Genomic DNA, 22310 nt, shown 5'->3' on the forward strand with positions numbered 1-22310 from the left:
GGGACGGAGGGAGTATTTTTTATCGACCCTGCGTGTTAGATTATGTGTTTGGACTGGCATGGTTATATTCTTGGATTTGGTGACTAATCACTAACTACTGAGCAAGTGAGCATACATGATAACATGCTACTCTACCAAGGAAGAAAAAACATAGAAATAGATTTACGGCCTACTAGTAGAATGTCTGCAACGACAACAACAGGAGTAGAATTTCCACACATCTTTTGTCTAAACTAAAGATGCCAGCTTTGAGATAATGATGGGAGTCGTGCAATTTTAAAAATCGTATGTATATTGGTATTTGGTGACTTTTTAGCATATACTTTTACGTGCTTTGACTGGGTGGTTAAAAATATTATTTTTGAAATTTTCTTTTTTTAATAAAAATATATAATTAAAATTTTAATTCACAAAAAAAATCAATTAAAAATAATAATTTTTACTAGCTGGTCAACCCACCTAAAAATATGTGCTCAAGTCAAAAGTGACATATAAAAAAAACAGAGGGAGTATATGATTTAACTTTTTATCACATATTTTTAAATATTTTGACTATCCAGAGAAAGCTGTTATTTATTAAAATTTTAAAAAAATTGTATTATGTTATTAATTATTTCTTTTTATTTCAAAAAAAAAAAATTCTAACTATACATTAACTATTCAGAAATGTTTGTAAAAAACACATATATTTCAAGATAGATAGATAATCAATTAGGAATTTGGTAATACTGTATTCTGAGACACAGAGATCGTATAGTCGGCCACCTTTACGTGGGCATGAGACAGTTTTTTAAAATATTCATGACTTGTGGCAATTACAGTAAATAATTACAATCGTATTCAATAAAACTCAATTATTTATATCACATAAACTGTAGACATGTGGCAGTACTAGAACCGTAACCTCCCCACCATGAAGAAGAGAAATTCATTTTACACGTTATTATCGTATTACTGCAGGGTCATTACATCGTTTAACATTAGGAAGTGTCCTCCTCTTCTTTCTTTTTTCTTATATAAATCCACATCAAGGTTGCTACTGTTGCTGGGCATTATGCCCATCGACTCGACACATATAAATCATAAAATTATATGTAGCGTTTACTCTCCCAAGCCTGGTTCGTTTTCGATGGCTGTACTTTCTTTCTTCTGAGAATAAGAGTTATTTTGATTTATTGAAGGTAATTTAATATTGACTAAATTGCACTGTTCATACCTGAAACTTTTTATTATTTCACTTTAGTGGCTCAAAATTAAAAGTGGCCAAATGCATGGCTGTAAATAATATTTTTAAGCAATGAAAGGGCTCCGTCCATTCCAAGTAGACGGCATTAACGGCAGGGTAATTTGATCCATTCATTTGATGATCATACTATCCATGTCTAGTAATAGTACCAAAACATGCAGTAAATTTATGACTTCACTAACAAAAAAGGTACTAGCTCACAAACAGAAGCTTCACAAAATAAAAATTAGTTCTTAAAACTGATAGTTTAGTTCTTTAAAGTAGTTTGATTATGGTGCCTTTTTTGCCCCACCAACTTTGTTCCCAACTCCCAAGCACTCTCTTTCATATGTTTCTGACCTAGACCGGTTTGTTGGAGCTTTCTGCATCTTACAAGTCCTTGAATTGTGGCCTTCTTGATTGCAATTCTTACACTTCACCTTAGACTTTCCAACATTGATTTCTCTCCCTTCTGCTGCAGCCTTTGTAGCCTCATCAGATTTCTATCACCAACATGACATATTTCATCAAATTATGATAGTATGTGAAGGAGAAAAATTAACTTGTGATTAAAGTCATACCCTTGCAGCACAACTTCTCTGATTATGACCAACCGCTTTGCAGTATGTGCAATGAACCTTTGTATTTGTCCTTTTCAATTTTGTAAGGTCCGCTGGCACATCATTTTTTTTATTTCTTTGGCCTCCCTGCAGGTATCTTCACAGCAGGAGCCAAGGGTTTTGGTTCTGGGGTATCTTCCCAGAACTCTGGACCAACTATTGGTTCTAAAGTATGGCCGTATAGCTACAAAATTAACAATAGTCAAGGATGTAAATTGATTATAGTTAAATTCACAACAAAGCTAAATTGATATACCTGCAAATAAGTTTCCTTCTTATAGCAATCATGGATGTAATTTTCCCATGGCTCATTCCTTAGTGCTATGCATGCACATGCATGATAGCAAGGCAAGCCTGTAAGGTCCCACTTCCTACATGCACAGGTTCTCTTTAACAAGTTCACCACCAATTCATGGCCTCCATCACTACTAGTGACACTGTAGGATGAACCTCCAGACCAAGTCACCACACAATTACCAGCATAATGTATAGACCTGTAGACATTTGTCATATGGTGAATTTAGTATATAAAATATGGCATTTGTCAATAGATTTGGATTAAATTTAGCATAAAGGTACATACTTTGTTAATTTTTTATGAGCACTAGGGCAAATGACAGCATTTGTAGTTATCATTTTATCTCTTCTGATCTGGATCCTCTTCATTATTGTTTTATGTAATTCTCTAAACATTGTGATGATGTGTAGGTCCCTCAACTTGCTCAGACTGCTATTAAATACCTCACAGTGATTGTTAACAAACATATCACTATGTGAGGTGGTCCTGAATGCAGACCTAGACCATTGCTCTCTAGGTTTTTGCATTAACCATTCATAACAATTTGGTGAGACCTGTAGAATTAACCATTCAAAGCAATAAATATTAACCTGTTTATTATAGTTAGGCATGTACAAGAATAATCATCATAGACATAAATGCATATGTACCTCTTTCATCTGATTCATATGCAAATTAAACTCCGATAGAGTAGTGGCTCTAGCAGCTTTCCACAATAAACGCCTCAATGCCAATCCTTTATACTCTTTGTGCATGTTCTGGAACAAGTGCATGACACAAAACCGGTGTTCAGCTTGAGGCACAATTGACTCCAATGCATGTATTAATCCCTGATATATTATATATATAATGACACATATTAGATCTTCAAAGTATGTATGTTGTCATATATGTATATATATTGAAAAACAATTGATTGTAAGAATATTACCTTCTACCTATCTGAGATAAAAGTCCACTCCTTATCTACTAAAATTTGCAGGTCTTGGCATAAAAAATTTAAAAACCAAGTCCATGAATCAGTTGTCTCAGACTCCACAACTCCCCAAGCCACTGGATACATACCATCGTTTGCATCCACACCTACAGCTGAGATAAGTATGCCACCGAAAGGGCCTTTAAGGTGGCATCCATCAAGTCCCACAATCTTTCTGCAGTGTGCTTTAAAAGCTTTTTTCAGTGGTCCCAAACACAAATAGAACCTCAGGAATCTTCCACTCACTTGCTCTGGTTCTGGATTTTCAGTTAATATCTTGACAGTAGTCTCTGGAAGAACCTTCTTCAACTGGTAACCATACTTCCATAAATCTGCATATTGCTCTTCATGTGTTCCATTTATTCTTTTCAATGCCCTAGACCTTGCCCTGTAAACTGCATGTTTGCTCACATTACATTTTAGGTCATTGACAATTTTCTTGTGAAATGCACTGATGGGCCAAGTAGGATTCATTCTGATTTCCATCTCATAATAATCTGCTATCCACTTGGAGTTGATTTGCTTCTGATTGAAGGTAGGCATACATGTGTGCTTATTCACATATGTTTTAATCTGGTAAGTTACAGATCCTTTATGCATTGGAGATGCATAAATTTTCCACCTACAGGGTGGTTGACACACATATTGGACCTTCTTTCCAAAATTTCTGCAATTTATGATTGGCCTCCTATTCATAATGGCATATTTTTTAACTGTTTCCCTAAAAGTCTTGGAGTTTTTAAAGCACATTCCTCTCTGAAAAACAGGGTTCACCATGTTTGCATCTTCATTAAACACAGGATAATTGGTTTCATCCTCATTTGTGTTGTTGGCCGCAAATCTCTCTTCATCTGAACCTGCATAGACACTTGAGTGATCACTTTCATTCCCTACCTCAGTATCAACATCATATCTCACTTTCTCACCGGCAACCTCATCAACATTGGTATCGAACAACAAGTCATCATCACTCTCATCCTTGTTTGAATGGTCAGAGTGGAAGCTTTCTTTACATGTGTCACTGTCATCACCGTCACCCTCATATTCTTTATCTGATCTATTATCACTATCACCCTTGTATTCTTCCTTATCTCTTACTACATCTTCTTTAAATTGTGTACTATTGTAGTACTCTTCAATAAACACCCTGCACCCACGATAATACTTGGCAGCCTATACCAGTAGGTATGAAATCCTCCGTATTCTTCTAGTTCTTTCATCATTGAAATCAATTCTAGTAAACTCATTTCATCTCCATTACAATTGTCAAAGTAATCAACCTTGCCATTTACATATTTCTTCGGGTCATACTGCATCTCTCCACCATGAATCATTTTTATAGTAAAATATTCACAATCTGCATTTCATTGTAATCTATTTATTATCTCACAACTCAAAATTAGAATATCTACTACACAACTAAAATCATAGCATACACAATTATAATAAACAAGTAAACAAGAAGAAAGAAATCCTAAACCTAATATAGAAATATTATAGGGTTCCACAACTAAAATATGTTTCGATCAAAAAGAAAGTTAATAATCGAACATACATATCAACAATAACACCGTACTCACAAAACCCTCAAATCTAATAACACGGTATATATAGAATTGTATGGATCAAGTAAAAGGATGTACCTGTATATTTGGGGCTTTCTCGAGGTTTGTAAACATCGGCATTTTTTTTCAGCCTTCGATGCCATGTCATTTTGAAGTCGAAGGTCGAGTAGAAGGAATAGTGAAAGGTGTAGTCGAAGAGGAGGCAGTTGTATTATGTGAGAGAATTGGAGGGAGATGGGTGTGTTTTGTGACTGTCTGTTTACATACATGACCCAATTAACCTTACACTTGCGTGCTATTAGTTTTTACATCAAACGGCGTTAAAAAAATTTAGACAGGAGTGGGGAAGAGCCCTTTTATTGTTTAAAATAATATTTATAGCCATGCATTTGGCCACTTTTAATTTTGAGCCACTAAAGTGAAATAATAAAAAGTTTCAGGTATGAACAGTGCAATTTAGTCAATATATTTAAAGAAATATTTCAATACACTATTTTTCAATTTTTTTCTTTTTAAATAAAATATAGATGTCAAGTTTTTATTTAAATTTACACCTCAAATTATGGTGGTGTTTGTTTACAAAAAGCTGGAGCTGCTTCTTCTGATTTCTGTTTCTGTTGACCCGTTTGTTTAAAGGAGTAGAAACACTTAATTTGGAATAGGGGTTTAGAAGATAAAATTTTGTGCATACCACGAGCCGGAATGGCTATGAAAAAAATGTAAAGTACAGATTGGTTAGATAAAAATACTTTCATCATTTAAATCTTGAGAATATTTGAAAACGCGTATTTCATTTTAAATGAAAGATTTCAGAATTACAGAATTTAAATTGTCATTTGAAATTATCAAATTTATATTAATATTTGAATTCTGAATGTCGTGGATTTCAAATGAAATCCAAATTAATATTATCAAACAAAATTTTGCTCAAATTCAAAATTTTAAATAAAATCCAGAATCTCATACGCATGCCCAGGCTTTTTATAAATAGAGATAACAACTATATTCATGTTAATTTATTAACCCATTTGGAGTGTTCAGTGACGGATTGTTGAGTCCGTGTGCTTCTAATCGTAAATGCGAGATGTGCATATTAAAATGTACGCGTATGTGATACTTTTACTGATATTCGATTTTACAAAATAATCTGTTTTGTAAATTTGAAAGTTAATCAAACATGCTTATGTTGTAGTGCAGTAAAAAAATAAAGAGTACGAAAAGAAAATGTTATATCTAGAGCATTTTTGTTATATCCAGAGCAAAAGAAGAATGAAAAGACAAAACTGTCCCCTGCATACACAATAAACAACTGTTGGAAAAAATTCATGTAATGGTAATTTCGTCTTTCATGATTTGTTGTTTTGGAAATAAAAAAAGAATTTTGGAAATAACATTTCCCCGGAAGGAAATAGCAATGACAAGGAAATGAGATTAGCATGACCGCAACTTGAAAGTTAGTGGCAATATCACATGTCCTTGCGGTGTAGCCTTTAGAATTTTTAAAAATATTTAATAATATGATTGTATTTAAAAGGGAGACATGGTATAAATTATTGTACCAGGGATGTTCTTTCCGTATTTTAGTCAGACGGGAAAGAGAAGCTACGAGCAAAAACACATGCAAGGATCACCTATTTTCAACGCCTGCGAATTTAAAGTAGTGAAAGCTGCATGTATATATTTGTATACATGGCATGCTTCGATCACAATTATAAGGCGTAGGTCCACTGAACCATTTATTTTCACTTTTGTTTTCTGCGTACTTACAAAAACAGTAAATAAAAGTAATCATGTTATGGTGACTATTTAAGTTTTGTACATGAGTTGGGCAAAGACGAACTTGAAGATGTTAAATTTAAAAGACCGATAAATATTTAGGATATATAAATTACTAGAATGTTTGTTTGGGGTCATGTTCATGTAAAACTATTAGTTACAGAACTCTTAGAATCGTTATGTTTATAGTATTAGTTTAGGTTCTGCAGCAAAACTGCACGTGAAAAAAAAATACTCCCTCCGTCTCAATTTATAGGTCTAGTTTGGAAAGAAAATTTGTCCAAAAATACTTGTCCCTCTCTTCTTTCGATACAAATTTATCTACATATTAATTGTGATTTTTTTGAAACTCAACAATATTCTCACTTATCAATGCACTAATTAATGAAACATGAGATAAGATTCCATATAACCAACTTTTTTCTTAATATGGGTGTTTATTCCAAAATGGACCTATAAATTGAGACGGAGGGAGTATCTTACTTATGTATTATATTTTGAAACTATTTTTGAACACACACAACGATGCAAAAACATTATGTATTTAGATTTAAATCTTGAAAATCTATGTAAAATATAGGTTGTGCAACAAAACCTTAATGATTTTGTGATTCTATTTGAAGCATTTGTTCTCTCTTGAGAGCGATTCTGTTTGTATAATATATTTTTATCAGTTATATAATATTTAGATAATTATAATTATGATAGTTTAGTGATAATTTAAAAAAATAAAATATACAGTAATAGATAAGAAGTAAAAGTTACTGGGGGAAACTAGTTCCCTCCAGCTCCATCTTCCTTCCGGATTTCTGGTTACACACTGCACATATAACCAAACACAGGTTTACTATTTACACGCGAACTGTAAGAGCAACTTCAAATGAGATGCCAAAAAGAGTGCTACAGTGCCATATGGCATGACACTTTTGTTGGCTCTCCATTTGAGTGGAAGGAGTGTCAAACAAAGTTGTCAACTTTGGCACCCTCTAAAAAAGAAAATTGTATATATCACCATAAAGATATTATAGTTTCCTATCTTGTTATATATACTTATATTTGTACAAATATGTGGCAACTTTGGTTGCTAATCATTGGATCAAATTTTTATGTAAAAGTTGCCAAAGAAAATAGATAATAAAATAGTCATGTTAAACAACTTTAGTTAGAACCGTTAATTGAAGATGCTCTAACATTCTAACATGATTCCACTTAAATTCATGTTTTTATGCAACTACAAAATCGTGGAAACAAACAAGATCAATGTATTGAACCCACAGTTGCCGGTACGTTCTGGCCATTTTAGTATTTTTATTTTTTACTGCATGTAAAAAGTTAATACAAGCAACGAAATTGTACGTACATATATATAAGTATCCCCTACATATATGTCTATACAATTTATGCAAGAGAAATATTACAAGTAACAAAAATATGAGTAATAAACATTTAGCCTCTGGTCCTAATAATTGTAATAGTGCCTCTCCCTTGTGTCTGAATTTTGGTTAGAGCCACCACAGCCTTCCCGGAGAGACCATGTCCGTGGGGTGATGCTACCGGCCGGCAGGCAAAATCCCCCACCGGATGCCTCACCGGCCTCGTTGGAGTCATCGAAATTCTTTCGTTAATGTCGTTTAACGTTATTTCGCCTTCTTTGCCTCCCGGTTTAACCACTGCAAATGGATAAACTACCCTGGTCATGATCACCTCCTTCCTTTTCTTCAAATAATCTCCGTCCCCTAGTAATTTGGCCGAAAAAAATCATTAAACAGAATTTTAAATGAAATCCAAGCTTCCAAACATGTCATTTTTATTGTGCATGTTCATAGTTACAATCCGGCTCATCTAAAATTTTATAATACAATATAATATTATCATAAAGTCGACAAATGATTAAATAAACAGAGAATAAAGGATTGAAAAATGAAAAAGATAAAGAGAAATGTATTGCATATAGACATGCTTTGCGCCAACTGCCTATATTTATCTTCGCTTCTTCTTTTTTCAATCTTCATACCGTTTGCTGTATGACAGTGTATGTATCACACTCCCATTTAAATATCCATTAAGTGTGCTAGAAGTTATATATTCTAAAGAGGTACAAAAAGTAAACAATATAAATGAGTATTATATACTATCATATATCAGATACGAAATAAGCACGATAAATATGTCATATCGCTAACAGTAGATAATATATACATTTCGCAAACTAAGACTACAATTTAACAAAAATTAATACAGGAAATACAAAAGATAAATTACATACCGACTAAAAGAGGGGAATAGGCAGCTAGGGAATCTAGGGACTGAGAAATGGACCCGGTCTGGACTGAATCTTTGCTGTTTGGTGAAGAGGAGGATGAGCACAGATTATTATTGCCTTCAAAAGCTGGTCTTGCCTCTTCTGGTGATGCTTCCACATCTCTATTATTTTCATTTTTCATCTTGTCTGTACATAATGCAGTAATAATTAATAAATATTATTAAATAAAACATTCCTTGATTTTTATCATTTCAACTTAAAACAAAAATTACTCACCTTTCACTTTATCCATCTCATTTGTCTGATTAAGATCACCAAAATCTCCAGGATAAATCTGGCTTAAATTCTCCTTCCAGCAACTCTATATAAAATAATAGAGTGACATTCAAATGTAGATATATTAGTACATGTATTCAAATTATATATTGTCTACTCTATGCAATAATATTATCATATTACCGCATGCATGTACGGATCCCTAACAAATGATTATTGCATCATACTAATCGTTTATTATGATCGCAAGAAATATGCTGCAACAATCAGACCCGAGTCTTGTAATTACCTCAACAGGGCAGGCAGAGTAGTTTGTTGGTTCTTCTGAGAACAGCAGTAGCCTTCTCCTTTTAGAGCTAAATTCAAGCAAAGCATCTTGTAGATAGCCAGTGGAATAATCAGAAAGATTATCAAGTGCTGAGGAATATGGTAGACTGTTAATGCTGCCCATCCCAACTGCATTTATACACCAATGAATGTTACCAATCATTAGCACACATAAATACACTACAGTGATGACAAAACAGAAAAAAAATAAATTACATGAATGAGACATATCCGCATTGAAAACCCCAAGATTCTGATATTCCCAGCCAAGAGAAGAAGAAGAGTAGAAACTGGAGTTTGCTATGGAGTAAAGATCTTCCATTTTATCACAAACTGACCATAATTCAAATGCAAATATGTGTGAATATATAGAGTTGTTAAAGACAAAAAATTAAAATTAAAATAAAGGGAAGAAATGTGAAAAAGAAGTGAGTCAGTCAACTGCAATCACTGAGAGAAGAAAAAAGAAGAAGCAGATTTATGGGTTTCTTGGGATTCGAAAAATGTGGGCATTTCCACTTTGAATAAATTATGATATTCTAAGAAAGGTGGTTATGTGGGGATTAAATAATTGCAGTGGTTATGATTTTATGTTTGGTTTGGTAACATGTAAGGTTAAAATGGTTAGAAAGTAAGGAGGACAAATTTCGAAGAGACATAATTCAAATTCAGCTTTTCTTTTTTCTTGTTTTCTGTCTTTTTATTTTATCTTTTTACTTTTTTCTTCAGTTGTGTGGTGGTGAACTAACTGTTCTTCTTTTCAGTGATGAATAATACACTATACAGTGTTTTCAACTTTATTTCACATTCTTGGTTATATTTTGTAGGGTCATTTGATGGAACAAATGTGGATTTCCGGTGTTTGTTCTTTATTCTTTTGGAGGTTATTTGATCTAACTCTAATGGGACCGTGAGACTTTCATGAAACAGTTTGTTTTTCTATTTTTTAAAATTACAATTCCATTCAAGCCAAATTATTAGTCGATTTAAATTATTTTTATTGCATGTGTTAAGGGAAATTGAAAAAGTTATTTGCATACTAAATTTTCATTCAAAAAATAAAATCTAGAGATTAATTAATGAAGCTATTTACGCTTTTGTCACTCAAAATGTCTAACTTTTTTAATAATTTACTAAAAAAAAACTACTTCCTTCGTCCCAATTAAAATGGCCATATTTCTAATTTGGACACCTATTAAGAAATTAATTTTAAATGATCATATTTTTCACCATTTTTACTTATATTTATTGTAACAATTTCTATAGGAATAGACAGATCATACATTAGCAATGATAAATAAAATTACATAATTTTGAAAGATTGTTGATAAATATTTTACTCCTCTCGCTTATTTGCTTAACCTGCGTACAAGAGAAGTATATATATCTATAACATTTTGTGTGTAATATTAAATTTTATTATATATAATTTTTGAAGTTAACGTATGAACTAATTTCCTAAAACAAACTGATCTTATCATTGTGCGCGTTTGGCGCCGGCTCATAAGCCCAGCTTCTGAATTATAAGTTACTTATTTGTACTATTTGTGTAAGAAGTCAAGAAGTACTTAAAAAAAGCTACGAATACTCGCTTTTGTCTCACGGCTTCTACTTATTTCCAAAACACTTTTATCACTTATAAGCCTGCTTCTAACTTCTACTTCACTTTTTTACTTTAAGCAATAAGCACTTATTTTAAGCTCACTCAAACGGCCCCAATTATCTTAATCATTTTATACTAGTTGTAAGTACAAAATCAATATACTTATATAAAGGAGAAGCGAGGGGCGTGTAGGTGACGGCGTGGCGCCTCTCACATCGCTCCGTTCTATTTTTCTAATTTTCTGGATTTTTTGGATGAAAAATATCAAAAATTAGAACTACCGTTTATAGTTTCGGATATATTGGAAGCAAGTTTCAGAATCTGATTTTGTTTCAAATTATTTATGGAATATAGCAGCTTCAAAGTTTTAATCTGATTTTGTTTCAGATTATTTAATTATGGGAAAGAATAGCACACAAGTCTCTCTGCACCTATAAATACCCTATAGATTGTAGGGTTTTGGATCATCTAAACACAACATCCTTTCTCACAATACAACAAACCTACCTCTCTCTGGTGATAGAGGGGCGTGTATGTGGCACCTCTCACATCACTTCATTCTATTTTTCTAATTTTCTGGAATTTTTGGATGAAAAATATCAAAAATTAGAATTACATTTTTTAGTTTCGGGTATATTAGAAGCAAGTTTCAGAATCTGATTTTGTTTTAAATTATTTATGGAATATAGTAACTTGAAAGTTTTAATATGATTTTGTTTCAGATTATTTAATTATGGGAAAAAGTAGCACACAAGTCTCTCTGCACTTATAAATACCCCTATAGATTGTAGGGATTTGGATCATCTAAACACAACCTCCTCTCTCTCAATACCACAACCCTACCTCTCTGTGGTGATAGTTCTCTTGCTTGATTTCTAACTCGGAGGTGCCGTTATTCTTCAACCATCAGTGAAGGCTGTTTATACAGTATTAAAAAAATAAAGGTTGTTGCAAGTAAAGTAGCTATAAACCGTTATATTGGAGTCGACAAATCCAAACACGAGAAAAAAATATAGTCTTGACATGATATTGATGGTTGATATCAATAAATTAACTATTAATGATGTATGTTTGTTGGTTATTCTTTTATAATATTTGTTTTGTTCATCGGACATGTTTGTTTTTGTTAATTTTTATATGATTTACTTTGTATACAGGAAAATATTATTCATACATTATCTGTTTGCTCTGTTCAAGCAACTTTTAAGAGGATAGTTATAGACCGCTATCTCATAGATTGAAGTTAGATGTTTTTGTGCACAATCAATCCAAAAAAATTGGAGGAAGGTGATAATGTAAGAACTTGATTACTTTTCAAAAAAAAAACAAATAAGATTAAGATTCGTCATGCTTTAAATTGTTAATTACGTGTATAAATTTTATTTCATTTTTTCATCATGAATTATAGTCCAATTTTACAATTTTATATATTAGTATTGGTATTATATCAAGATTTTTATAATATAAATTTATTTTATCGTACAAATATTAATTTTAAAACATTATTATATTTTTTATAGACAGCCACAAAATTATTTTATTTTACAAATATTAATATTAAATCATTAATATAATTTTTATAGGCCGCCACAACGCGCGACTTCTCAACTAATTTATTCTAATTTCAACTTGGGCCTATCTATATATTTATAGACAAACAAGCTACCTTTACTCGTTTCTCTGATATATTACACTAAAACCATGTCTTAGATCCATTTATGACGATTCAAATCATATGACCACAAAGAATTTATCATCCTTCAACTTTTGAAAACAATATCAAAGCCCAATATAAGTTGAGCTTTAACATTTCATTTACTAACAAGAAAACTATCAAGAGAGTTAAAGCTATATATTGTTCAAAAAATGGATGTCATCTTACATTAACTCCATAATTTAACATTATTAAACTATTAAGATCTAATTTTAACATTAAAACGACAAAAAAAATTCAAACATAATAACACAAATGAGTTTCAAACGTGAAAACGTCGTTACTTAGAAAAAGACTTGATATAGTTGCAATAAAATTATTAATTATACTAGTAATGTAAATTCTAATTTATTTTAAAAAAAAGTTATAAAAAACTTGTATCATGCATAACAATTTATTTTAACCTGTTTGAAAGAAAAGAATAAATGTGAGTAATGAGAAGAGAAATATTTATTTTAAGCGAATATGGTACGTACTTTTGCAGGGCCACCAGCAGCATGCGGGGTTGTCGACCCAAGAACAATAACCCGACCGCAAAGATTTGGTTGAATAAGTGGCCCAAAGTGTCGGGTTCTTTCTCAATATTTGTATAGTCTATTCAATGATTATTGAATTTTACGTGGAAACTTGTTCATTATCTCTGTTTTCATTAGCTCTAAAAAAAATCATTTGTTAAAAAAATTGATTAATTTTTAAGATATATTTATAAATTTATTATTATATTTAGTTTGACTAAAAATCCTCAAATTTGACTAAAACATTTTTTGATAAATTATAAACCGATAGATTAATCAATTACTCCCTCTGTCCCTCTCATTTCTTTACCGTTACTATTTTGGGATGTCCCTCTCATTTCTTTACATTACCATAAATAGTAAGTTTTTTCATCATTACACCCACTATCTTCCCCCACTATCTCATATTTAATAATAAAAACTACTATTACACCCACTACTTTCCTCCACTATCTCAAATCTATTATTAAATATTGATGGGTCCCACCACTTTACCCACTTTTCATCTAACTTTACTCATTTTTCATACATTGTCTTGGTCTCCGTGTCCCCCTCCAATGTAAATAATTGAGGGGGACGGAGGGAGTAGTTTTGTTTCCGATTTTTCACAACTATATTACGTTCTGTTAATAGTGTTATTCTGATGTTAAAAACGAACCAAATTGCATACTACAATGTTATCTGCCAGAGTTTCATTCTCCGCAGGTTGCCATTTTTTAAACTCCTTTACCTGATTAAATTTTGAATTTAGGAGTCGCATAATTAGCTATATTGCTCTGATTCATTGCAAGTGTTCTGTTCACCTGCTTCGGACCTTGCTCACAAGCAGTTGTGGGGTTAGGATTTCGTTTATATAAAAAAACTAGTTGAGACTCCGCGCGTTGCGGCGGCCTATAAAAATTATATTAATGATTCAGTATTAATATTTGTAGAATAAAATAATATTGTGGCTGTCTATAAAATGTATATTAATGTTTCAAAATTAATATTTGTAGGATAAAATAAATCTATATTATAAAAATCTTGATGTGATACCAATACTAATATATAAAATTGCAAAATTGGAGTATAATTCATGGTGAAAAATGAAATAAATTTATACACGTGATTAAACATTTAAAACACGACGAATCTTAATTTTATTTGTGTTTTTTTAAAAAAAATAATCATGTTCCTACATTGTCCTTTTCCTCCAATTTTTTTGGATTGATTGTGCACAAAAACATGTAACTTAAATCGGTGATAGTGGTCTATAACTACCCTTGTTTGTAAGGACCTTTATTTTTTAATACTGTATAAACAATTTTCACTTAAAAGTTGCTTAAACGGAGCGAACAGATTATGCATGAGCAATTTTTTCCTGTATATAAAATAAATCATATAAAAATTAACAACAAACATGTACGATGAACAAAACAAATATTATAAAAGAATAACCAATAAACATACATCAATAATAGTTAATTCATTGATATCATTAACAAACTTACATTACTAATAGTTAATTTATTGATATCATCCATCAATATCATGTAATATCATGTGAAGACTATATTCTTTTTCCGTGTTTGGATTTGTCGACTCCCACAGTCTATAACACCTTTGCTTGTAACAATCATTATTTTTTTAATATTGTATAAATAACCTTCACTTATCGTTGTTCTTCTAGAACGACACAACCGAGTTAGAAATCGAGCAAGATAACTATCACCAGAGAAAGATAAGGTTGTGGTTAGGGGTGAGCATTCAGTTCGGTTAACCGAAAACCGTACCGAATAACCGAATTTTTTTCGGTTCGTTTAACCAAATTATATAATTCGGTTCGGTTTTCGGTAGTGAAATTTTTGAAATTCAGTTTTTCGGTTATTCGGTTATTAACCAAGGTTAACCGAAAAACCGATCCGTTAACCAAATTTTCAATATTTATTATATTATTAGTATTAATATTACATACATATCAGTTATTTTACTTTTTATAGTTGTTATATGAAGTGTCAATCCTATAGCTTCAGTAAGCTTCATATGCAATTCACTCTTGGGCAGTTTCATTTGTCATTCACTCTGCTTAGATTTACCAATGGACAAAGCAAAGCATGAGAAACTTAGCTTCTGGCTCTGGCCGACGTCCGTGAGTTTGCATAAAAGCATAAGAGATCACTTAATATTTGCTTAGTTTTGGACAAATGAATTAGTTTAATAAATTTGGATGTAACATGAATTCATATCAAAGCTGCAGTAGATATTAGCAGGGAAATAGTTTAAAATTCGGTTTTCGGTAATAACCGAAATAATAGTTTCGGTTTCGGTTACAAACCGAAAGAATTTCGGTTCGGTTTTCGGTAGTTAATTTCTGCTTATTTCGGTTTCGATTAACCGAAAAAAAGTTTGGTTTCGATTTCGGTTAACCGAATACTCACCCCTAGTTGTGGTATTGAAAGAGAGAAGGTTGTGTTTAGATGATCGAAAACCCTACAATCTATAGGGGTATTTATAGGTGTAGAGAGACTTGTGTGCTATTCTTTCCCATAATTAAATAATCTGAAACAAAATCAGATTAAAACTTTTAAGGTACTATATTCCATAAATAATCTGGAACAAAATCAGATTCTAAAACTTGCTTCTAATATACCCGAAACTAAAAAAGGTAGTTCTAAAAATCAGATTAAAACTTTCAAGTACTATATTCCATAAATAATCTGAAACAAAATCAGATTCTGAAACTTACTTCTAATATACCCGAAACTAAAAAAGGTAGTTCTAATTTTTGATATTTTTCATCCAAAAATTTCAGAAAATTAGAAAAATAGAACGGAGCGATGTGAGAGGCGCCACCTACACGCCCCTCGCTTCTCCTTTATATAAGTATATTGATTAGGGATCTTTTTAAAAATACCCATCTGTAAAATTATTTTTTTAAAAATACTACCATCTTTTTCATTGTTTTTAAAAATACCTTTTCATAAATTTTTTTTTTCAAAAATACGATTTGCAACTTTTGCAACCTCATTTGCAACCTTGGGCGGCGCAGCCGTAAAAGTTGCAAATGAGGTTGCAAAAATTGCAAATAAAAATGGAAAGTTGCAACTGTTGCAACTGCAATTGCAATTAGTTCAACTGAAAACTGTAAGTTGCAAAAGTTGCAACCTCAGTTGCAACTAAATGCAACTGAAAACTATATATAGTTGTAAATGAGGTTGCAAAAGTTGCAAATGAGGTTGCAACTGCAGTTGCAACTTTTGCAACTTCATTTGCAACCTCTTGCAACTGAAAACTATATATAGTTGTAAATGAGGTTGCAAAAGTTGCAAATGAGGTTGCAACTGCAGTTGCAACTTTTGCAACTTCATTTGCAACCTCAGTTGCAACTAAATGCAACTGAAAACTGTAAGTAACAACAGATGTATGGTGTGCCCCTGGCGGGGCCATTAGATTACAATAGAATCAACTGAATGCAACCATATGCAACTGAATACAACCATATGCAACTGAATACAACCATATGCAACCATATATGCAATTACAAATCCTAATTTCAAGTTCCATATGCAACTGAATACAACCATATGCAACCATATATATATATATATATATATATATATATATATATATATATATATCGATTCCGAAAATGAGGTCGAAAATGACATTTGAAAACTTGAACTTGAAATCAGGAATTCAGCTGCATATGAAGTTGCAAAAGAGGTTGCAACACGGCTGGCGCCGCCTGTAGTTGCAAATGAGGTTGCAAAAGTTGCAAACAGTATTTTTGAAAAAAAAATTTTATGAAAAGGTATTTTTAAAAATAATTCTGGAAGGTAGTATTTTTGAAAACAATAAAAGAAAAGGTAGGTAGTTTTGTAGATTTCCCTTAAAATTATACGATCAGTAATATTCGCGACATACTAATACATTGTTGAAAATTTAATTTATTAAAATGGACTAAAATTTTAGAAGTGAATTTAAATTTAATATATTTAACATTGTAGGAAAATAAGAAAAGAGGAAAGGAGTCGGGAGTATTTAAGCCCCCGATCACCCCTTCTAATTCCGGCACTAGTCACAAGTTCACACAATCTCTCTGGAACCATGAACCCTGCTACGGAGAATGCAAAACAAATCAATAAATTACGTTAAATCATAAGTCATAAACTCCGTCAAACGGGCTTGAAGTCTAGCACTGTGGATTCATGTCAATGTTGATGGCATTCCTGCATCGTATATGGACATGGTGGTTGAAAGTTATTTTCCAGGGCGCCTGCCTCTTCACAGAAATAGCCTGATCACCAAATTTATCAGTTTTAGTTGTTTAATTCCACAAGTAGAATTTATCGGTGGGACTGCAGACTTGGGTATGAAACACAACACAGAACATCAGCAACTCAAGTAAAAACTGGGGAGTACTAATGAGCTGAAGTGATCCTTTTTACTATACTTTTTGATTAAAATACTAGAACCCTTGCATTGTTGTGGTTAGGCATCTTGAAAGAGTGGCTTCTCAAGTATAGTCTTCCCAGAATGTTTATGAAATTTCTAAATGCCAGAAATCTATTTGGTGCAAATATCTGCTTTTGTTTCAAGTTCTGGTGTCATCATATTCACAGCTTGAATTTTTCTACAAGTCCGCCGATGCAATGCACTCGCAACATGTTATTTTGGATTATTAAGAGCACTTCATCACTGCATCAGCTTCTTGTTCAGCTAATAGCCTCGCAGTTAACACGGCTAACTTTCTCTGCCATTCAAAAAAATCGATAAAAGTTTAAAAGATGGGCTACAAAAGAAAACAATTTTCTGCACCGTGCAGGGCTGCAACAAATTCTTTAAAATAAACACAAATGCTAAAACAAGATTATTTTTTGTCTGGTAGATAAGAGTTAAGACAAGTAAAATCTCATATTGAATAATTACTGGGCTTAGTTCTTTATTTGACTGGTTAGATTCTTAGTTCTATGCAAGGGCGGACCCAGGAAATAAATTCCACCTGGGTTACTTTTAGAAGAAAAAAAAATCTTAACTCGATTCTATAAGACAGGGATACTATAATAACAATAATAAAAATTTATCTCACAACCATAGCATAAGATAAAACACGATAATTTGATATCATATGTACATCATCGGAGCTCTCATTTTAAATTTTTTTATGTTATTTTCTCTCGTGACTAATGTTTGCATAAAAGAAATGGGCTGGCGACACATTTTTTCCTGGACTGACTTCCAAAAATCTGGACTAAATAATGGAAAATCATATATGGCCGGATGCGATTACCAATTTTCAAGGTCCTCCTGTTGCATTTTCAAATATGATATACACGACTTCATATTATAAAAATACTTATATAAGTAGAATTAAACTTCTTCTTCGCCTAGCGAAAGATGATCAGCAGAAATCTTGAATGCTGCTACGTGCATGACTACTCCAAAAAATACACAAAGGGAAGAAAAGTGCAAAGCCTTTCTCTATCACTTTATGCCTTTTTATATTCAAACACAAAAGTATGACCTAACTCCAATCTTTAATATTACAAGCACGTAAAGTCAATGAAAGTTAGGTTTTAGTTTTTTCTGCCTTGTGCCATTTCTTCTTATATCTAATCTTTTTGTGTGCGGACATGAAATACCTAGAGCCACATTCCACCATATATTATAGATTGATTATACTCCATGTCTGAATCAATCATTCATACTTCAAATTTTCAATTGCTTTTTGGTACAACTTAGTCAAAGCCAAAATAATACACAATTTATTAGCATTTCATCATATAGTGTAAGTATGTATCATCCCCTACTATATACATGACTAGTAATTATTACTACTATGTATGACTAGTTCTCGTTTGAACTGATTTTTTAAATTGTTTAATAATATTATTAATTTTGTGAAACTTTCAAATAAATAATACAATAAAAATCATTATAGTCTTTACATAACATATCATATATAATTAGTTACTAGTATATATAATTTGAATTCGAACTTAATTTAGTGAGAGACAATTATAAAGCATAGGCTTGATTAATATATGACTCGAAATTATTACTTTCCTGAGGATGGAAAGGAAAAAATTCTTTTATGTTTACAGGTCAAATCATATATAAACATGATCAAGATTTAAGGGGTGGCAATTTCTTTTCTTTTTCTCGGTTTTTAAAAGTTTATTTTGTCTTCTATCGGTTTGTCATTAGTAAGGAAAGCTCAGTATGGTTCAATGAACTGCGTTAAGATTTGAAATATTCCTTCTTTAGTGTGTGTTTGTTACAAAGTATATTATAGCGCGGTCCAGAACATATATAACATGTTTTCTTTGACTCTCAACTTAAACTTAACTACTTCAAATCTACAATGATATTATGCTCCTCTTGTGTATTTGTTATTATCATACAAAATGTATATATGTCAACATTTAACTTGACAACTTGTTATTCTTCAATACTGACTCACCTTTAAACAAAGACATTATAACTTTTACAACCAATTTGCATGCCTCATTTGTTACGATCTAAACTATAATCGGCTTAAAATGTCAAAAGTGTCATGCAGACGCCATAATTATAGTATCCACAATTATAGTATATATCAAATAATAGAAATTTATATTATGAAAGAGTATTGATAATATAATAATATTTTTAACTTTCTAAAAATATTTGTATGAGAATATATTAAAATTTTATTTTACAAATAAGTCATAAAGTAAATTTAAGAATTTATTATTTAAAAGTAGATGAGAGTAGAATGCTTGTTTATAATCACTGATAACTTAAAATATGTGAAATAACTTGTCTTTTACTCTGTAATAACTTGTCTTGCTCACGTTCGTTTCCATATTTATTACAAAATATATTAATATAAAATTATTTATAGAAAAGTATATTGATATCTTCTGTAAGTGACTTTAAGATTGTGCACTCGATTTATCTTTATATCAAATCTAGTAAAGAAATTATAGACGGAGTGTACTCGTGGAATCCAAAAATTGTTTTAAAGAAAAAGTTGCGTTAACACAAGAAAAGTGTATTTTTTTGAATATTAAACATATTTAAATCATACAAATGTTTTATAAATATATAAAAGTTTTACTACAAATAAATCGTTAGGCAACATAAATTTACCCAAACGGCTCTAGTGTCACGTGAGTAACAGGCAGAGACACATAGTGCTTTAAATTGAGAAGTGGTTAACCGAACATGCATTTAAGTGTTAAAAAAAAGAGCTTATTACACTTTGTAACCCCATACTTTGGCTAATTAGCAAATCAGACCCCACACTTTCAAACGTGACAGTTTGTAACCCTAAATTTCATTTAGCTTTCAGTTTGTAACTCTGGCCCACACATCTGTTAAAAACAGCCGTTAATTTTAACTGTTTGAGAGGTAACAGTGTGTATATTAGTTTCCAACAGCTACTTTACTCCACGTGACCCCTCAAAATTTATGTATCATATTTGGAAATTATTTCTAAACACACACAACGATATAAAACAATTTAAAATAATTTTTAAAATACGTATTTAGATTTAGAATCTGAAAATTTATTTATTTTTACATAAACGATGTAACTTATTTTAAAATTTTAAAATAAATACATATTTTAAAAATTATTTGTAATTTAATATATATTGTTGTGTGTGTTCAGAAATAATTTTAAAATATAATACATAATTTTTGAGAGGTCATAGGGGGTAAAGTAGCTGTTAAAAACTAATATACACACTGTTACCTCTCAAACAGTTAAAGTTAACAGTTGTTTTTAACGGATGTGTGGGCCAGGGTTACAAACCGAAAACTAAATAAAACTTAGGGTTACAAACTGTCACGTTTTAAAGTGTAGGGTCTGATTTGCTAATCAGTCAAAGTGTAGGGTTACAAAGTGCAACAAGCTCTAAAAAAAACTGAAACTTACAGCATGAAAAGAAGGGGAGTAGTGTGCAACATCTTAATTCTACTCGAATTGTCGATTGAATTGACAAGGCTCCTTATCCCAGCTGTTAGTATGTCTCCACTCCCTTGTTTTGGTTAGTGGTATTTAAAATGCTACTCCTTGTTATTTGTTCATTGAGTTGATCTAGCTTCTGGTCTTCATAATCTTGTCAACCAGAAAATATGACAATGCACGGTTCGAGATCACACGGATTCTAGAAACAATAGTATTTGTTTTCGTAAGAAAGCTGATTTATACACTCTTTGATTTTTATATTTCACATGAAATTTACTATGAAACGATTTCATGTGAATACATCAAGAGAATTATATAATTAGAGGGTTACTCCGGTGAGAATTTCTTAAAATAAGAACCGTGAGAACTTCTATAATTTATCATATTTTGACTAATTTAAACATCAAACTAGTGGGTACCCGATATAAAAAATGTATATAAAACTAGTGTCTCCCTAGCTAGTCAAAAAAAATTCAAAAAAAAACGTCCACTGCCACGTCATCGGTGATTTTTTTTATTTTTTATTTTTTTTTCGGCTAGCTAGGTGGAGACCTTAATGATATACATTTTTTGTGAAGGTGCCTCTGGCGGGGCCCTTCAAATAAATGAGATTTTGATAAATTAAAAAAGTTCTAACGGTTCTCATTTTAATAAAGTTCTTATTTGAGCAAGTGCCTATATAATTATTTTACAAGAAAAAATTTATTATTATAATCATCCAATTTCCGACCCTTTAAAATTTTTAATTAAATTCAATAAATCATATCAGAAATAACAAATATAAATATTATATAAAATTTAATTTCCAATTTAATTTACTCTAATTACTATATTCACGAATCTAATATACATACATCCGGATGCTCTTAAATCTGGACATGCGCTGCATACGGTGGCGGAACCAGGAATGAAATTCAAGAAGCTCAAATTTGAAAATAAGTGAGATGGTAAAAGACTGATTAAGATTTGAATACTGAACCTCGATACCACATTCATCAAAGAGAGACGACCATCTCTCTAGGTTGCAGGTATTGATTGGTTAAAAGGCTTCAAAGAGAACGTTGTTCAAAGTGCATTAACATAAAATACAGCACTAAGCAGCGGCGTCGAAAAAAAATTGACTTATAAAATAGCGATTTTTTTACGCCACAAAATGGCTGTAAACCTCCGAAAAAGCGTAAGCAACCAGTTCTAAGTGACATGACTATTCGCTATT

The 22310-nt window shown here is 31.6% G+C and overlaps 3 protein-coding genes across 4 annotated transcripts; all 3 read right to left on the reverse strand.

Annotated features, from left to right (window-relative positions):
• Positions 1-1402: 1402 nt before the first annotated feature.
• On the reverse strand, positions 1403-4948 carry LOC108200876 (uncharacterized). 2 transcript variants are annotated; one of them, XR_010287421.1, is made up of 7 exons: positions 4763-4948; positions 3075-4476; positions 2794-2973; positions 2429-2697; positions 2102-2339; positions 1807-2029; positions 1403-1728 (listed from the first exon to the last, which is right to left on the reverse strand). XR_010287421.1 is itself a non-coding variant. In XM_064084193.1 (7 exons), the coding sequence occupies exons 4-7, from the start codon at positions 2914-2916 to the stop codon at positions 1516-1518; spliced, it is 843 nt and encodes a 280-aa protein (XP_063940263.1). In that variant the 5' UTR covers positions 2917-2973; positions 3075-3976; positions 4046-4476; positions 4763-4948; the 3' UTR covers positions 1403-1515. The 2 variants fall into 2 exon arrangements, 1 of the variants encoding a protein (XP_063940263.1); XM_064084193.1 differs by lacking the exon at positions 1807-2029 and having other exon boundaries at positions 3075-3976; positions 4046-4476.
• Positions 3078-3896, reverse strand: LOC135149632 (uncharacterized). The gene has a single exon (XM_064085398.1). It carries the CDS (start codon positions 3894-3896, stop codon positions 3078-3080), a length of 819 nt encoding a protein of 272 aa, XP_063941468.1.
• Positions 4949-7702: 2754 nt separating the features above from the next.
• Positions 7703-9829, reverse strand: LOC108200875 (protein XRI1). Its single transcript, XM_017369141.2, has 5 exons — positions 9543-9829; positions 9289-9455; positions 9000-9084; positions 8727-8909; positions 7703-8196 (listed from the first exon to the last, which is right to left on the reverse strand). Exons 1-5 carry the CDS (start codon positions 9646-9648, stop codon positions 7907-7909), a joined length of 831 nt encoding a protein of 276 aa, XP_017224630.1. The 5' UTR covers positions 9649-9829; the 3' UTR covers positions 7703-7906.
• Between the last annotated feature and the right edge of the window lie 12481 nt (positions 9830-22310).

Source organism: Daucus carota, chromosome 9 (assembly GCF_001625215.2).
Source record: "Daucus carota subsp. sativus chromosome 9, DH1 v3.0, whole genome shotgun sequence".
Classification (NCBI taxonomy): Eukaryota; Viridiplantae; Streptophyta; class Magnoliopsida; order Apiales; family Apiaceae; genus Daucus; species Daucus carota.

Bases quoted from the DNA above. Each gene is read 5' to 3' on its own strand.
- LOC108200876 (XM_064084193.1), bottom strand. From the start codon at position 2,916: ATGCACTTGTTCCAGAACATGCACAAAGAGTATAAAGGATTGGCATTG. The intron at 2,340-2,428 runs GTATGTACCTTT...AAATGTCTACAG, and splicing joins GCTCATAAAAAATTAACAAA to GTCTATACATTATGCTGGTA. The intron at 1,729-2,101 runs GTATATCAATTT...TGTTGGTGATAG, and splicing joins AGAAGGAAACTTATTTGCAG to AAATCTGATGAGGCTACAAA.
- LOC135149632 (XM_064085398.1), bottom strand. From the start codon at position 3,896: ATGGTGAACCCTGTTTTTCAGAGAGGAATGTGCTTTAAAAACTCCAAG.
- LOC108200875 (XM_017369141.2), bottom strand. From the start codon at position 9,648: ATGGAAGATCTTTACTCCATAGCAAACTCCAGTTTCTACTCTTCTTCT. The intron at 9,456-9,542 runs GTAATTTATTTT...GTATAAATGCAG, and splicing joins TGCGGATATGTCTCATTCAT to TTGGGATGGGCAGCATTAAC. The intron at 8,197-8,726 runs GTATGTAATTTA...CCAAATTACTAG, and splicing joins CTATTCCCCTCTTTTAGTCG to GGGACGGAGATTATTTGAAG.